Here is a 17,388-nt window from a genome sequence, read left to right as displayed (position 1 = left end):
TTCCTGCCATTTCTGTGAAGCATAGTGATGGCCATGTCCCTGGCAGGACACATAGCTGGTGGCTGACCTGGAGGCCTTTGTGAAGAGCAAGGAGGAGGCTTGGGCCCCCCTCCCTCTAACGCCCACAGTCCCCGTGGTCCCTAGGGAAGCTCAAGGGGAGTTAACTAGGGAAGCAGGCTCCTGGCAACGCGCATCTGGATGCAGCCCGAAGAGTCCACCACGGGACGGGCAGCCTTCCCTGGACCACCAGGAACACAAACGTCCGCACCACGGGGCCGAGGGGTGTGCGAATGTTGGGGCTTTGCATTTTTTTATTAACATTTTCTCTCACGTGGTTTACATCAATTTATAATAATCTACATAAGTTGAAACAGAACATAGACAAAAAATATATCCTTACCAACTTATTAAAGTCAAATATTAATGAAGGGTGCCATCCTACCTGTATCAGCAAAAACCAGCAGCCTGCAGTCCCCGCCAGGGAGGACAGGCCGACCGGGATGGCTGTGGCCTGTCTGCTGGGCTCACGGGCACAGCCTGCCCTGCTGGGCACAGGGGCTGGGGGTCCTGGGCTGCACGGTCCCCACTTCTCGGGAGAATCCACAGGCTGTTTCCTTGGTGCAGCTCAGTCCAGGTCTGGTACCTGCCCCCTCCACTCTGGGGGCAGAATTTATAAACATTCTGAGCCTTTTGCATTTCTCAGCCTTTCTAGCCTTCCTACCATTGCACTGTCTACACTCGGGCTGCAGTAGCTACCTGACATTGAGGAGTAAACACCCCTTATTTTGGGGAGGTGGGAGGCACCTAAGTTTGGCTGTAATTAGCTCAAGCTGGGCCCCCAGTTCATTACCATCGATGGCTTTGGAAGCAAGAGCCTCCCATGCCACATACCGACTCCTGAGTGCCAAGCAGAGACTCCAGGGATGGGCAGATGCTGCGACCTTCAGATTCGAGTTCTTTCCCCATCTCCTGTCTCAGGGAGCAGGGCTCCTAGCTAAGCTGCTAACAGGTAGCTAAACGGCCAGTATTTCCCTCCTCTTGGGCATCTCTTTCATCTGATGTGCACAGAATGTGTACCATTCTGCCCAAGGTTGGGCAACAGGTGTAAACAAGATCAGAAAGGGCCTTGCTTCTCACTGGGCAAGCGCTACAGCGTTAGGGCCAGCCAACCCTTCTTTAAAACTTAGCCCTGAGCTCAAGCTACAAGAGGGGTTCTCTCCAGTCCTGAGAGCCGGGAATCTACTCTCTGCCACACAGGACAGTCAGGGAGCCTGTACTGCAACTCAGTCCCCTGCAGCCCAGGAGTGTCTGCCTTCCAGGTTGGTCGCTCCTGCTCACATGGGAAGAAACAAGCATTTGGCTATCCTTCTCACTCCTTTCTGGTAGTGAGCAACGAGTTTCAAAGCTGAGAATGGGACCTGCTGATCCCTGACTTTGGAGCGGAACATCAACACTGAGCGTCTCCAGCAAAACCCAATTCCAAGAGGCAGTGCCTGTAACCCCTCATGCTTCCCCAGCTTCTTGAGTTCCCAAAGTTCATCTGAAAGGCTGCATGGAGAAGCCAGGGTGGGGAGGCAGCACCCTGAGGGCTGGCTACCACTGGACCACACCCGCCCTTGCCAGGCCCGGGAGCACAGGTGGCCGCGAGGGCTGCCCCGTGGCAGTGCTTGGCTGTGGAGAATGTAAAGTCTAAGGCAAAGGTACCACAAGGTATGGGAGGCGTTAGTCTTCTGATGGACCCTGCCCGTGTCTGGACATCCGCTTCAGATGTCTGAGCCGCCCTCCTGGAGGCCTAGCTCTCCCCACAAAAGCCACAACTTGCTGCCAACAGCGGCTCCCCTCGACTCGATGCCCGGTGCTTTGTGGACTTTCTCTGATGTCTGACCGGTGGTTGCCTCAGTGGCCGCCTCCCCCACCTCCCCGGAGTCTTTCCTCACCCCCTGGCCATATAGCAGGTTGCTCGTGAGTCTTCACACTCAAAAGGAAACGGAAAGTGGAGGGGAAAGAAACTGAAAAGCAGTAGAAGAAACAGTCAAAATGCCTCACTGGTAGGCAGGAGACAGAACAGGTAAGCCCCAGAAATGGAGATTCTCAGGTAGAAAACTCCAGAAATCCACTTTCCAGCTCTGTGCTAAGCTGAAGAGTGGTGCGAGTCTGTCTCCTTGTCCGATACTTGCACGGGCTGCAAGGCAAGCAGGGGCGCTTCCACAGCGGGAGGGCAAGGGCAGGGCCTGGGGGAGCGGCTGTGGCAGCCTCTGCAGCCCCCGTGGTCACCGCCGCCCAGGGCCTCCTCAGAGCTTCCAGCGTGAGGGAGTGAAAACCGAGGCTGCACATGCACGCGGGTAGGCTGGGAGGGAGGCGAGGGAGGAGGACACCCAGGGGAGGCTGCCAGGGGACTGTGATCTGGGAGCGGGGCCAAGAGAGGCTAAGCTGGCAGCGGTTACCGAACGCCAAATAAAAGCCCTTGGACTAGACTCAGGAGGAAAGAAAGTGTTGGAGGAAATGAAAGAACAAAGCAGGCCGTCTCTGTGCCCATACCAGGTCAGTCACTACCTTTTCTGTATGACAAACAGACATAAAACAATTCCCAAAAGGCATGGAGCATCAGACGCAATTAGAGGTACAGAGGGCAGGGGCCCAGGGCGTGGCGGTGAGGCTGGGGCCGGGTCGGCTGGCTTTGTACAAGGTGGCACGAAAGATGCACGTGTTCCAGTTCTTGGAAATCCGAGTCCCTTGGAGCCTGGAGTGCTGGGTTTGGGAGTTTTCTATCGTAGTCTTTCAAGTCCGTGCTGGGTCCCCCGGCTGGAGGGGCGGGCTGGCCACCCCCACAGCTGCTCCCACCCGTGGGGCTACACATCCGTGGAGAAGTACAGTGTGTTCCGCTTCAGTTCTGCGAAGGAGATGGGGGGGTGCTGCAGGTAGTAGAGGAGAACCTGGACCTGTGGGGAGACAGGGGAGACTGAGGCAGGGCCCTTGTCCCTGTGGCCCTCCTTTGATTTGTCCTCGGTCTGGGGTCACATCTGTGGTGCCCAGCTTCACTCTCAGGCTGGCCCCTGCTACTTCCCCTTCCTCAGCAGCCCAGGTGTGTCTGCCCATTTGCAGCAGCAGAGGGCGCTGCAGGGCAGAGGGCGAGGAGCCTGGGGCCACTTGCCAACTTGCCTCAGACTGGACCCTGCCCCGGGTCTTGTAGGGATCCCAAGGAAGCTTCCTGACCGAGGAGCCATCCTGGGGCTTCCATGCACAAAGAGAAGGCCCGGCTTTTCCCTACACCCCTGCGCTTCCCTTCTGGGACAGAGGCACTCCCAGGAATGCAGCCAGCACCTGGGCCCTGGTCTAGGGGCCCTGTGTAACCGCTGGTTTGGTCTAGGTGGGGAGGACTGTCCGAAGCCCTGCTGCCTTGGCGACAGCCTACAGCCCATCAGCCCAGCTGCTCAGCAGGGAAGGGGTGTGGGGCTGTGAGCTGTTCTCTCCTCTCCCCTCCTCAGGGGGGCTTGTCTCATCCCTCCACCAGCCACAGGCCCGGGCAGTGGGGCAGTACCTGTGCCATGACATCATGGGACCAGATGTCCGCAGCTGACGTGAGGTGTGCTTTGCTCTCCATTTCTGAGGGTCTCAGCAACGTGGGGCCAAACACGGTAGCCAGGTTGTGAAGGGACATTTTGTTGATGGGCTCCTTCTCAGCAACCCTGAAAGGGCGGGGAGGGGGGAAAAGTCATTTCTCAGCAGCTGCTTGGAGCTCCAGACCGTCGGCCATCGGTGTGAAAGCTCCTAGGAGGGTTCCTGGAAGGTGGTTAACAGACTTCCTCTCCTAAGGGTAGCGACCTCTTGGTAGGCAGGGAACTAGGTGGAGGGACCAAGTCCCCAGCTCTGTCTTGGTACTTTCCTGTAGCAGGTTCCCAGCACCAGGGCCACCCCCGGAACCGACGGTGAACTGCCAGGGCCACAGGGACCCACTCTGACACCTCTGTCTCAGAGGTAATGACATTACTGCCCAAGACCTTTCCCAGTAATAATTCGTGCTCCTTGGAGTGCTCTGGGCAGATGTTAGCATCTCCACTGCGCAGGTGAGGAAACCGAAGTACGGAGGTGAAGTGGCTTGCCCGAGGTCGCACAGCTGGCCAGTGCCAGGGCTGGGCGGTGAACCCGGGAGCCCGCCTCCAGGGCCCTGCTCTCCACCACACTGTGCTGGAACCTCTATCGGGCAGGCTGTGGTGCGTGGGGCAGGGGCAGAATCAGGGTGGGAGGGGCAGGAGCCACAGCGGGGAGCTGGGGACCCCGCAGCACTTGCTGATGAGACCCAGGGCTCTGTGGCAGGAACAATCCTCACCCCAGGAGAACACTCCCAGTCCTTTCCGGAAGGGCCCATCTCACGGAACCCCAGAGCTGCCTCCCCTTGGACCGTCCTCTGCTTCCCTTGCATAATGTGCCAGGTTCTCTGTAGGGATGTCCCCTGAGTGACAGTGGGCGCTGCCATCTGCGGCTGCTGTCCAGGAAGGTCAGTGCTACCCAACACATCAGAGAGGCCCTGGGCTTCCCCAGTCCTGGGAAACGTCTCTGGGGCTGAGACCCACCCGCCCCGAGCAGCGCCTCTCACACCAGCCTCCAGGCAAGTCATGGATGTGCCCGCTGACTGCTCTGGAAAGTCGTAAACACTGCCATGCCAGCAGGCAGCTGTGCAGGGGGCCCAGCCCTTCCACACACACACACACACACATGCATGTGCACACACACACGGCCAGCCAGGGGCCCAGATGTGGGAACAGACTGTGCCCGGTTCCCAGGGTGGAAAACCTAATGAACTTTCCCTTTGCGCTCCTCTGTGCGTCCTCCCCACAGTGCTCGCCAAGCTATTTGGGAATTGGGTGGGGTTTTGGTCCTGGCCAAACCAGAGGGAATGTCTCACAATGGGAAAAATGAGACTGCAGCCCCGGGCGGTTCCAGATCTCTCGGCCCCCCTGAGCCACAGCTGGGGCCTGGGACCAGGGGTGGGCTCCGGGAGGACCCGTGCACAGCCCCCCCCTCCAGGCGACCCGGTCCTGGGTGGTGGATTTAAGGTACATCTGAGAGTTCTCCTGCCCACTCATACCCCAGACCAGTCCTGGGCTCAAAAGGGACGGATAAGGACATCCTCAGGACTAGTTTCAGTTTGCAGTCTGCTGCCACTCCAACTTTGGCAGCTCTTAGTCTGACCCGATTACACACAGGGGCAAGTACAGGGAGAAGGTGGGAAGGGCCTTGTTTAGGACCTGGGAGATGTGGATTCTAGGAACAGAGCCCTGCTGACCACAGCAAATCCCTGTGGGGCTGGGTGCTGCTCCCCTGTCTGTCAGACAAGGCGTGGTCAAGACCTCTTCGAGGACACGAAGTAACAAACACGCTTAGTGCTGTAGCTGTAAAGCACCCGCGGCCACGTGTGAAGAACAGCACAGGACACGCCCACACCCTCTGCCTGCAGTGCACCCTGATGCCATCCATTCTTCCCTTTCAAACATGCTAAGTTGACTGTCCCACTTGCCTTTCTAAGCCTTCTATGGCCCATTTTTGGGGCTATTATTAGGACCCAAATATTTCTCAAACCAGAATTGTAAAAATTTGAAATGCAAACTCTCTCCCTGTTCTCGATGGCCCAGTGGAGACCGGNAGCAAATCCCTGTGGGGCTGGGTGCTGCTCCCGTCTGTCAGACAAGGCGTGGTCAAGACCTCTTCGAGGACACGAAGTAACAAACACGCTTCGTGCTGTAGCTGTAAAGCACCCGCAGCCACGTGTGAAGAACAGCACAGGACACGCCCACACCCTCTGCCTGCAGTGCACCCTGATGCCATCCATTCTTCCCTTTCAAACATGCTAAGTTGACTGTCCCACTTGCCTTTCTAAGCCTTCTATGGCCCATTTTTGGGGCTGTTATTAGGACCCAAATATTTCTCAAACCAGAATTGTAAAAATTTGAAATGCAAACTCTCTCCCTGTTCTCGATGGCCCAGTGGAGGCCGGCACCCACGAGGCGGTGGGTCCTGCAGCTGGTGTGTGCTCTCAGCAGGGCCTGCCCTAGGCTCCCTGCCCCCTCCCAGACCCCGCACCCTCAGTGGGGGCCCTGTCCATTACCTTTTCAAGTGTTCCAGCAGGAAGAGGAAGGTGATGAGGTTGGGGTCGGGCAGGGAGCGGAGCAGATGCATCATGCAGTTTTCCTTGGCAGCAGGGTCTGACAGGGCTGTGGGGAGAGATGGGGCTAGGGAGGGGCTTGGCTCCCACACAGGGAGGCCCTAGCCAGCGCCCCTGTGGTCAGCAGGCTGCAGGACCCTCCTGAGGGAGAGCCCAGGCTGCCTGGGGTCAGGGAAGCAGACCCTGCAGAGAAGGGCCAGGTACCTTTCAGAGGGTGGGCTATCGAACAGCCTGCGCGTACAGGACGCCCACCCACAACCTCTAACTCAGCCAGGAGGCAGGCTGCTGGGGAGCAGACACCCGGCCTCCCCTCACTGCACATGCCTTTGCAGCAGATGCCACTCCCTACCCTGGTCTGTAAGGTTTAAGACAACCATGACACTGGGTGCAGGTTTTCCCCCTACCCCGGCCCATGCTGGAGCGCGGCAGGGAGCGGTGGCGAGCAGCCTGCTGTGGGGCTCCTCATTTCTCATGATGGCTGAAGCCCTGACTCACGCTCCAGAGTGGGGCACCCAGGCCTGGGTTTGGCCCAGGTGGTCCGGGGCCAGAGTTCTGCTGGCCAGGGCCCTCTGCCCCTGACCTGCAGGTCAAGGGCACTCCGGCCCTAACCAGGATTCTCCTTAGCTCTGGGGCGCTGGTCCCTGACCACCCACTGTTGGACGAATTTCCTTGGACACCCAGGTTTCCAAGCAAGGAGCTCCCTGTCCACAGAGGAAGGACAGAGGGCAGCCCATAGGACAAGAGGGAGAAAGGCAGGTGAGAGAGAGTGCAGCCCCAGACTCAGGCTGCACCTTGCCCTCCTGGCCACTCAGCCATGCGCTCAGGTACACTGGGCAGATCAGTAAGCAAGGGCAGCAAGAGATTCTTTACCCTGCTGGCCAGCAGGCCCGGCCCAGCCCTCAGGGCCCCAGAGCCTCACCAATGCCCTCCATGAAGGCAGGGTAGAGTCGGTCTGTGAGGAGGGGCTCAGGCAGCTCTCGGAAGTAGAGCTTGAGGGTGCCGGCAATGGCGTTGATGTCCATGTCACTAAGCATCAGCAGGATGTCCTTGTTGTCTGCAGAGGAGGTGAAGGTCAGGGGCCGCATTGGCCTGGGCTACCTCCTGTGCACCTACTCTGTCTCTGGCCCAGTCTCCCCGAGAAAGACAGGATGCATATAGTGCCCACAGGGGGTCTGTGGCTCAGATCCACGGGGGCAGGGGGAGGGGAGCAGAGTTCTGGAGCCACATCTCAACCCTGGGGGTCCTATCCTTCCTTCCAACTGGAATCTCCCCACTGCTAAGCCCTTCTCTGGAAGGCAGTGCACATTTTTTATACCTAAAATCACGTTGCAACAAAGCCTCGGCTTCCAGGGCGCATGACTCCTCCGTGCGCCAGCATGTCCCCAGCCTCCCAGCCCAGGCTTCCCCGATGTGTCTGCTTGGCAGCCACCCAGGGACACCCATGGGCCCCCCTCAGTGTCCATGGAATCGGCACTGCTCACCCAGTTCTGCTTCCCTGACTTTGCACATGCTGCCGCTGTAGCCTGAACTGGCCAGATAGGGACGGGAAGACCTAGAAAGCTCAAGCCCACCACCACTGAGGAGTTTGTGGCCAGAGCTAGAGACGGCGATGGCCCTCCCAGAGTGCGGGCACCTGGGGCCCCGGAGACAGTCAGCCCAGGCTCAGTCTTTCCTTTCCTCACACCCCCAGGAACCTGGGAGCTGGTGAGAAAAATGTGAGCTTAAGTCAGGCTCAAAACCTACATGCTGGGCAAGCCTGGGCCAGCGATTCAACCTCTTTGAGTCTGTCCCCTCATCTGTAGCAATGGATAAGAGACTGGAGAGAGGGGCATAACCTGAGAAAGGGCAGAAAGGGCCCGTGACACAGGGACTCAGAAGTGGTCCACCCTGGGCCCTAGGACTTCGGAATCCACAGACCAAGGCTCCTCCCCCATCAGCTAATCGGGCCCCCCGATTCCACGGGGGTTCCATGGGGGTTCCACGGGGCTTTCCTGCCAGCCCAGCCTGCCGGGGCGCCATCTCCCCGCAGCCTCCTGGGTGGGGCTCCCAGACTCACTGGCATCAAAGACAGCCTTCAGCGCCTGGATGTCTGTGGCCACGCCCGATATCCGGTAGATGCCGACCTCCTCAATGCCCCTCTTCTCTACCTCCTCCACGCACTGCCGCACAACGTAGGGCACCTTGGAGCGCTCCCGCCTGTGGAGAGGGGGTGAGGGGGGTGAGGGGAGGCCCCCCACCCCAAATAGCTTGGCGTGGGAGAACGCTACCCTCTGGAATCAGGAGGTGGGGGTGGGGAGGGTGGGGGGCAAGGACAGGGCTGAGAGAGAGACTGTGTCACCCTGCCCCACACAGCCCACGAAGGCCTGCTTGCTGAAGGACAGCAAGGAACAAAGGCTGGGAATTTGGGGAGATAAGCCCAAAGACTGAGGAAAGACGTCCCTTAGAACAGAGGTCTCAGACTCAAACACCGGGGAAGACCCAGCAGGAGTCCCGTACGAGGGAGGTGGGCCAGGTCCTGGACTCGAGGGGGCGGTGGTGAGCTAAGGGTGCACGCCCTACTGGAGGGCCAGCTGCGCCTGGGACCCAGCCTGCCTCTGCAGTTAAAAGGTGGGCCTATTGTGGTCATGCCATCCCATTTATTATGGGGCGCTGGTGACCCGGCACTCTCACAGGCAGCCCCCAGGTTTGCACACTGGCTCCTTCACTCCTCCAGCAGCACGTGCGACAGTGGCACACCCCTGCAGGCCGCTTCCGGCCTCCACACTCGCCAGCATGACTACTGAACTGGGGGGGTGATGGACCCGGGCTGGGCGGGGGCCAGGGAGGGCTGGCAGGGAGGGACCCTGGGCACTGACGCGGGCACGTGGGCCTCGGAGGTGGCACTTACTTCGTCACCACACTGATCTTCACGCCGAAGACGCCAGTCTGCTTTTTGGACGGGGTCCTCTTCAGGCTCATATCTCGGCTGGTGAACTTCATGGAGAATTCCACTTTGATCTGGTCGGGCGTGAGTCAGGGCATGAGTGCCTGAGGAGTGCCCCCAAACCCAGGGTCCCCTCCCCCAGAACTGCAAACAAGGCCCACCTTTAGCACCCAGGGCTCCCTGAACTAACACCGGCAGGGCGGCAGGGAGAAAGGTGTAGTGGAGGCGAAGGGAGAGGGGCTGGGCTAAGGGGACAGGGCAGGGAGCACCCCGAGGACACCAGCCAGCGGCCGGGCAGCCCACCCACTGGGCAGACATGTTCCATCTCTCCAGCTCACCCCGTTCATCTCGATCACATCTGTGTGCCAGTTCTTGGTTTCCACAGTTTGTGGATCCAGCTGTGAAGAAACAAAGAAAAAAAGAGAACATGAGAGAGGGAGGGACGACAGCTCAGAGACCAAGCCACTGCTCATGAGCTGCCTAGATGGTCAGCAAGGCAGAGTTGGGGCTGAGGCTCACCCTGAAAGCAGCCCTTCAGGGTGGCCGCCCCCCGCAGCCCCGCCTGCCCTGCTAGGGAAGCGCTGCCCCCCACGCAGTGAGGGAGGCAGGACGCACCGTCAGACACTTGCCCACCGCACCTCCTTCACTCCTGACCACCCCCTGCGAGGTGGGATTATCACCCACTTCCCAGATGCAGAAGTGGAGGCTCACAGACAGTGACTGGGCGTGCCCCCCCGACCCCCCGCATGGAGCAACAGGAGTGGGTGCAGGCCCGGGCAGCGGAGGCGCCGACGGAGGCGGCAGCACAGTGCAGAGGTGCAGAACCAGTCTCGGGAGTCGGGGGGTGGCTGGGCCTGAATCCTGACTCTGCCGCTTGTGGCTGCGTGACTGTGGGGAGTTTTAACCTTGCTAAGCTCATCTGTTTTATCTGCTCACCGCAGTCTGTCAGCGACCAGAGCCTTCCTCACTGAACTGTTGTGAAGACTCAGCGAGAGAACTTCGGGTAAGCGTCCGGCCCCCAAGAAAGCAAGCACTCAGCAGGGGAGGCCCCCACCTTGGGCCGGAGCCCCAGTGGGGTGGGAAAGATGGGACTCAGAGCCCCCTCCACACCAGGGGCCTAGACAGGACTGTCTCTCTGACCCAGCTGCCTTCAAACTGCATCTCCCTGCGCACCCACGAAATCTGAAACACTAAGCACACCCCACCACATTTTTAAGTCAACAACCGCAACTGCACATCTCCACAGCAAGTTTAAATACTTGCAAGGAATAAAATTTCCAAAATAATGTAAATATTTACATCTTAAAGTAAAACTGTTACCTCATTCTTTTTAATGCGTTCAGTGAAGTCCAAATACCGAGGTGATTTGATCCCCATCATTAGCCACTTAGAAACTCGAACAAGCTCTCCTTTCCCCGGCAGAAGCCCCACACCACTCCTCCCCCGGGAGTTCCCGCTCTGTTTTCCCAAAGAATTTTGTCCTAGTTTGTCTTTTTCATCTTAGTCCTCACCCTATTCGATTTTACTTCAACAAAAAATATCTGTATAAGTGGAAATAAAAAACTTCCTGAGACCACAAGTTTCCAAATATTCAAATCATATTCTGGATCAGTTATTACAATAATTAGGAGTCTACAGTAAAAAATTAACCAACAAGCGACAAATGTTAGTAAAGACTCAGCAGCCAAGTGCCATTTGGTGGAAGTGCCTCTCTTACCAGACGGGCAGAGCATTTTGGGTTTCAGTTCACGTACACATGGGAATGTTACTTTTTGCTAGGGTGACAGAGGGTTGGGTATCACTTCTGTTCGTACTTTTTATTTTGTTTTGAAAGATGTAAAGAATGAAACAGCCCCTGGCTGGTGTAGCTCAGTGGATTGAGCACAACAAGCCTGCGAACCAGAGGATCGTGGTTCGATTCCCAGTCAGGGCACATGCCTGGGTTGCAGGCTGGTTCCCTGCAGGCCGGTTCCCAGCAGGGGACGCATGAAAGGCAACCATACGTGGATATTTCTCTCCCTCTCCTCTAAAGAGAAATAAATAAATAAATAAATAAAATCTTAAAAAAAAAAAAAGGAATGAAACATCTTGTTCATGTAAATAAGTAGATGACACTGAAGATACTATAGAAATGTTAGGCAGTTTTCAACCTCTTTCTGTGTTATTTGCCTTACATTGCACCTATACCCATTATGAAAATGTATTTCAAATAGTCTCCCAGCTCACCATGGGTCAGTTTTGTAGAAAACAAAGCGGGGAAAGCTACCCGGCTCCTGAAAGGATCTGTAACCCGGCAACAGCATCTTTCATCATCTCTCCTACACCCACGCTGGCCTTCTCAGTGGCCACCCTGCTGTGCACCCAGGAGGGTCGGACCCTGGGCCACACCCCACCAGTGAGCCCCAGGCCGGAGAGGGGCTGGTAAAAGCTCTGTACAGGTGCTCGCTCTTTGAGGGGAGCACCCATGCCTAAGAGTCTGCAGACTGACTCCCTTGTAATCTCCCTGCCACGTGACCGTTGGGCAGTCTCGGCACCCCCCTCCCCCCAGGGCAGGTGTGAAGTTCGAACCCCACTGCTCTCACTGGCCTCAGCAGGGAGGCAAACTGGAGCTGGGTTAGCTGGGGGAGGGGAGGTGGGAGGGGCCGGGCCGTGGGGCTTCCTACAGTGCGGGCAAGGGCCTTCCAGAACCTGCCATCACGCCCATGCCCTCGGGGCACAGACAGGTGGTGCCCCAGCGTCTGGTGGGGTCTGGGGTCCACATGTGGGCCGGTTCTGGTCCAGGCCCAGGCCCCGGTGGTCCTTTCCTGTCCGGAGGAGGGACAGAACTGAGAAAAGGAGAGAACGGAGCACAGGCACCCCCACCCCGGCTCCCCAGTGAAACACCACCGGCCTGGCTGGTGCCAGGGCCTCTGCTCCTGCAGGCCTGGGGCCCAGCATCCTCCCCGGTCCCAGAGGAAGCCCCAGGTTTGGTTTTCCTTTCCTGAAGCCTCCCGCCCCTCTAAACTTTTCTTCCCAAACCCTCACCAGGCCTTCATCTCATCCAGAACACTGTGTCTGGGACACAGGACCTGGTTCTGCCCCAGTCCTGGCCTACGGCAGCAGCCACCTGGAGTATCGAGACCTCAATGGCTCTGACAGAGGCAGACGCTAACCTTGGGCACACACTCTGGAGTGACCACCCCTTTTGACGCAGGTCTCTCCAGGCATCAGCATGACCCCTGGGCCCATTCCATGGTCATGGCACCTGGCCAGATTCACCTAACGTCACTGCCCTGCCCCAGCCTCACCTGGCAGCTGCCATTGGCTGAGCCGGGGGTCCATGGAGCCTGGAGTCGCATCTGGACCCAGCCCAAAGGGAGGGGAGGGGAAGTGTAAGGACTGAGAGTCGGACTGATCTGGGTCCAAATGTTCCCTCTTCACCCAACTGTGTGCACTGGGGCAAGTCACTTCACCTCTGCCAGCCTTGGTTTCCTCGAGGGAAGTACCTGCCTCAGAGGGTCGTTAGGGAGAGCAGTTAACAGCAGATGATGACTTGTGACCAGCGCCCCAAAGTCTGGCACTGTGCCAGACCCTTTCTCTGTAGCCTCTCAGTTCATCAGCAGGACAGGCCTCACAGGTGTAAGCCCTCACAGGTGGCCCCATTTTGCAGATGAGGACAAGGAGGCTTAGAGAAACGAGGCACGGGCCCAGTGCCACACATCCAGGCAAGAGCTGGGGGACAGACTCAAGTCTCTGACTCACCTGCTCTGCTAAACCTGCAAGGGCACATGGGAAGCGCCTGGGCTGGTGCCTGCTCCTCTCGGCAACAACGGCGCTGTGGTTCCCATGATTTGTTTAGAAGGGAGACATCAGGGCTCCCGGCCCGAGGTCGGGCACCACGGGCAGACCTGGGTGCTGCCAGGCCACCTCCAGCACAGTCCCTCCGTGACTCCCCTCCCCAGCGCCTCTGTTCAGCTGCCCAGCAGCGGCAGCCCTACATTTTCCTGGGAGCATCTGAGACGGGAAAAGCAACTCCTGATGCTAAGGCCCAGTGCTGGCCTTGCTTCTTCCAGAAAGCCTTCCTGGGTAAGCCCAGGCCTCAGGAATCTCCGGTTCCCCTCTGCCCCTTGTCCTAAGACCCTGCGCCCCGCAGCCTGCCGGCCCCATCTGCAGCCATTCTACCTGCACCAGCCTGTCTGCGGCCAGGTCTGGGTAAGGCGGCATTTTCGAGTCTCACTGCGAGTCCCCACCACAGGCCCAGGCCTGACCCTCTACAGGTGCATCCTGGTGCCCACTCAGGGAGGCCTGCCCAGCCCCTCGGCGCCCCAACAGTGAAGCTGTCTCCCAGGAGGCCAGCAGTCTCCAGAAGCCAAGTCTATTTCAGGATGTCATTTAAATACAGAGAAGGGAGGGTGCAGAGTAGAGAGGGACATGGCACATTTTCCAGAGAAATGATGCTGCCTGAGTCGCTGTGGCTATTTATAACCCCTGGGAAATGTGGACGCTGCTATTTCCTGATTAGATTAGTGCTGGGGCAGAGGGGCCAGGGCCAACCCCGGGTGGCGGTGGGTGGGAGCACCTGACTGCTCCCCCTCCGGTCCCAGCACACAGGGGCCGTCCACTGGCCCTGTGAGCAGGCACCTGGGGGACATCAGACCACCTGAGGGAGGGAGGTAGAGGGGGCTACAAAGGGCAGGGAAGGGGCCCAGGCAGGACCATGGAAGACAGGGACAGGTCACGGAAGCCGCTGGAGAAAGTGGTGAACACGCAGGCGGTGCACAGCTGCTGGACGCCGATGGACTGTGCTGAGCTGCCTTCGCATTGGGACTTGGTCAGAGTCTCAGGGAGAAGTGGCTGACCTCAGAAATGCTCGACCAGGAAAAAACCACCAGGTCCCCTGTGACCAAATCTGGGGTTCCTGCTGGGAATCCTGAATCCTCCCCACCAAAGGAGAGTCACCTAAGCAGAATCTTGCCCGTGCATTGGGGAGGCCATTGTTCCTGGTCAGGCCTCAGCGGCCTCATGTTCAGGACAGGAAGCGCCCCAGCAGCCTTGCTGAGGGTCCCTGGGCAGGTGAGAGAGGACACCCGCACATCCTCCACACCGTGGCCATCACCTTCACTGGGGGAATGTGCTCAGGGATCCCCTCCTCCCGGCCCATTTCTCACCGGCCTGGGGCAGGTGAGCCCAGTGCTTCTCCTCCCCCCTCACCCCGCCCCACATCGTGCTTGGGATTTCGGTGGCACCAGAGTCTGGGGTCCCCACCTGCTCCCCGGAGTAGGTGGCAGAGCCTACATTCAAACCCGGGTCCTCCTGACGGTGGGCAAGTCTTCTGCACTGCACCACACGCCTCCAACCACGTGGCTGGCTGAAAGTCTTCTGGTAATTTTGGCCACCACCCCTTCCCCTCACCCTCACGTGGGTTACTTCAGTCTACAACAGGGGCCTGCGGTGGCCCTGTCCATTGGCAGTGGGGACAACTGGTGTCGGAAGGGGCAGTGTGACCAGGAAAGGGGAGGCACAGGCATGCAGCAGCCAGCAGGGTGCTACTCTGGGATGCAACATGGGTGATCCAAGGGTGACGAGGGCCGAGGGGGCCCAGGACTGCCACCCACATGGTCCCTTGACACTCTGCCCCTTCCGCTAGGGCCCCCGTGCATCGTTTCCCCTGCCCAGGCCCGGAGGCCTTGAGAAGCCCCGGGTAGCCCGCCTCCCCAGCACAGCCCCTGTCCCATTGCCTGTCCCTCTCTAGGCGGAGCGTTCCTGTCCCCTTGGCTCTTTGGGCCTAGGGGGGCTGGCACCCTGGGCCTGCCCTGAGTGGTGGCGGGGACTTCCCTAGAAACCCAGAGTTGTTTTTAGGGCTAATAAAAACTAAATGCTTCTTAACAGTAAGGGTGCTCAATTGAGCGTGCCCCGGTTTTCACCCTAGGGGGTGAGCAGGGTGCTGAATGGGAAGGCAGGGCTGTCTGGCCATGTTTCTGGGGACGTCTGCCAGAGGCAGAGTGCGGGCTGTGACCAGGCCTGGAGCCAGGTGTCTCGTCTGCCTGGGGGCACGTTTCCTGTGGCTCCTAGGCCAGTGGCCGAGGTGGCGGCCCTGGGTTGGCTTTCCCCTGCCTTCCCCCAAGTGCATTCACATGCCCTGGGCTGGGTCCCCTTGGGACACCAAAGCCAGCCTGTCATTGGGACAGACCACAGGCGTGAGAGGCATGGTAGGGCTGGCAACTGGGAGAACAGGGAGCTGCCAGGAGCCCGAGCCCCACCTCCCCTTCGTGGGGAGGTTGCTGGAGGATCCGTCAACGTGGCAGGGTGGAGCAGGAGGGCTGCCGGGGCCTCTCCCCTGGCTTGCAGCTCAGCGGCTGGGTTGGGGAGACCGAGGTCAGGCTCCGTGAACTCACCCAGCTTCCCAGCAGCCCGCCCTCCCCGCAGGGCCAAGCAGGCTCTGCCCTCCAGCCCTGGGCCCGCAGGCCCAGCACCCACTCCCCGGCCAGCCACTCGACGGGCTGGTGCAAGGCACTGGGATGGGGCCGCTTCACCTCAGCTTGCCTCCTTGCCAGCCCCTCCCCAGCACTTTGAAGTTCCCAGAGGCCCACATATGGAAAGGGTTTAGCGGCTCTGAATGAGGCTTTTATTGAAGCCAGGTTAGCCTCATAGCACCCACTGTGACCTGCCTTCCCCAGCGCTCTGCATTCCAGCGGCTCAGCCTGCTCTGTGCCTGCCGCACTTTTAGCCCTTGGGCCGGGCATAGCTGCCGCCAGAATGCAAACCTGGGCTGCTCGGGGAGACCCCAAGGCCGGCACAATTCTCCCAGAGCCCTGGGGCCCACCCACCACTCCCTCCCTGCCTCACAAAGCCCGGAGACTTCGCCCCAGAACCAGGCCTCAAACTCCACAGCCAGGAAGTCGCCCCACCCCAGCTCAGGGACATGTCGGGGACTAGGGTAACCAGGCCAGGGTCACTGGGGAAAGAGAACTGGTCAGGGTCAAAGCAGCGCAGAGGCAGCCCCCAGCAGCCCTCTCTGCAACGGGAAGGGGCCACTTTAGAGGTCAGAGTCCAAGGCAGGAGGCCGCCTCAGGTCCCGACTGGGAAGTTTCATGCTCTCTGCCACGGCTAGGACAAGGCAAGGGCCTTCTGAATGACCGTGGGCTCGGTGGCCTCCCTCTGAACTTGGAGTGTTTGGTAAAGATGATGAGAGTCCTGTACAGCTGACTTCATCCTTCCCTCTCTGACCAGGGTGGCCATCTGGGCACAGAGCCTGCTAGGAAGAACGACAGGCACCAGCAGCCCACTGCCTGTGCCTGCTGAAGGGTCCCCCAGTGGGCTCTGTCCCGGGCCCCGCAGGCCACGAGCCTCACATTCACTCGCCATCATCCAGAGCAACAGCACATTTCTGCACACAGCATGCCAGCTGGGTACCACCCACCACGGGGCTGCCGGGCAGGATCCCCGATTCCAGGAGCACCCCGCGCAGGGAAGACAGCTCCGACCCCAATGTGCTCCGTGTCTGCCCGGACAGAGCATGGCTGAGACACAGCCACAGGCCCTCAGCAGGCTCGGGGCTCCTCCTCAGCAGGACGGTAGTACAATGGCTGCTCGGTTTGGGTGCTGGGTTCTCTCCTAAGCCACTCGTATGGCCTCATCTATGTCACTCACTGAGCCTCAGTTTCCCCATATGTAAAATGAGTGGCTAATAATAATAGCACCTCATAGGTTATCACCTACTTCACATCAGAGCTAAGAACGGTGCTCACTCAGCCTGTGCCCAAAGCACGTCGGCATCACAAACACTGGGCAAAACTCTCTGGGGAATTCTCACCACACTCAGGCTAAACCCCGAACTCCTCGTGCTGGCCTGCGAGGCCCTGCACAGTCTGGCCACTGCCCACTCCGCCCGAGGTAACCCACACTCCCCACGCAGCCTCTGTCCACCTCTGAACATGCCACGGTCGCCCCAGTTGCAGGCTTTGTGCCTGGCCGGTTCCTTGGCCTGGAACACACTGTCCCAGATCTTTTGGGAATCCTTCCTGTCATTTAAATTTTACTTCAAAATTCTCTAAACAAGGCCTCTCCCTCCCCATTCCTCTCTAATCCGTTATCCAGTTTGGTTTTCTGTACAGCACTTGGATAGCCCGAAATCGCCTTATTTATCGCCCAACACCGCCTACAGGCAGGAAGTCCCAGGACAGCAAGGCCTCCTGCCTAGCCACCCTCCCGGCCCCAGAGAGGCCAGCACCCTGAAGGCGCCCCGTCAATGGTCAGGGACCACACGGATGGTCAGCGACCACAACCATGACTGGAACGTGGGGGGTGGAGAACCCAATGTCTGCCC

At 59.0% G+C, this 17,388-nt stretch overlaps 1 protein-coding gene across 5 annotated transcripts in view; it reads right to left on the bottom strand.

The window, feature by feature from the left end:
* Positions 1-291: 291 nt before the first annotated feature.
* ABR (ABR activator of RhoGEF and GTPase) overlaps positions 292-17,388 on the bottom strand; it is a 174,481-nt gene continuing 157,384 nt past the window's right edge. For all 5 annotated transcript variants that reach the window (XM_037070144.1, XM_037070147.1, XM_037070145.1 and 2 more), the window contains 7 exons: positions 9,422-9,481; positions 9,048-9,157; positions 8,217-8,356; positions 7,080-7,214; positions 6,104-6,209; positions 3,539-3,686; positions 292-2,939 (listed from right to left, as the gene is read on the bottom strand). In XM_037070144.1, coding sequence (XP_036926039.1) covers positions 2,850-2,939; positions 3,539-3,686; positions 6,104-6,209; positions 7,080-7,214; positions 8,217-8,356; positions 9,048-9,157; positions 9,422-9,481 — 789 coding nt within the window. In that variant the 3' untranslated portion in view covers positions 292-2,849. The remainder of the gene's footprint in view (positions 2,940-3,538; positions 3,687-6,103; positions 6,210-7,079; positions 7,215-8,216; positions 8,357-9,047; positions 9,158-9,421; positions 9,482-17,388) is intronic.

Source organism: Sturnira hondurensis, unplaced genomic scaffold, assembly GCF_014824575.4.
Source record: "Sturnira hondurensis isolate 20B ecotype Veracruz unplaced genomic scaffold, ASM1482457v3 Scaffold0018728, whole genome shotgun sequence".
Classification (NCBI taxonomy): domain Eukaryota; kingdom Metazoa; phylum Chordata; class Mammalia; order Chiroptera; family Phyllostomidae; genus Sturnira; species Sturnira hondurensis.
The sequence above is the reverse complement of the archived record's forward strand: the minus strand, read 5'-3'. Positions and strand labels throughout refer to the sequence as shown.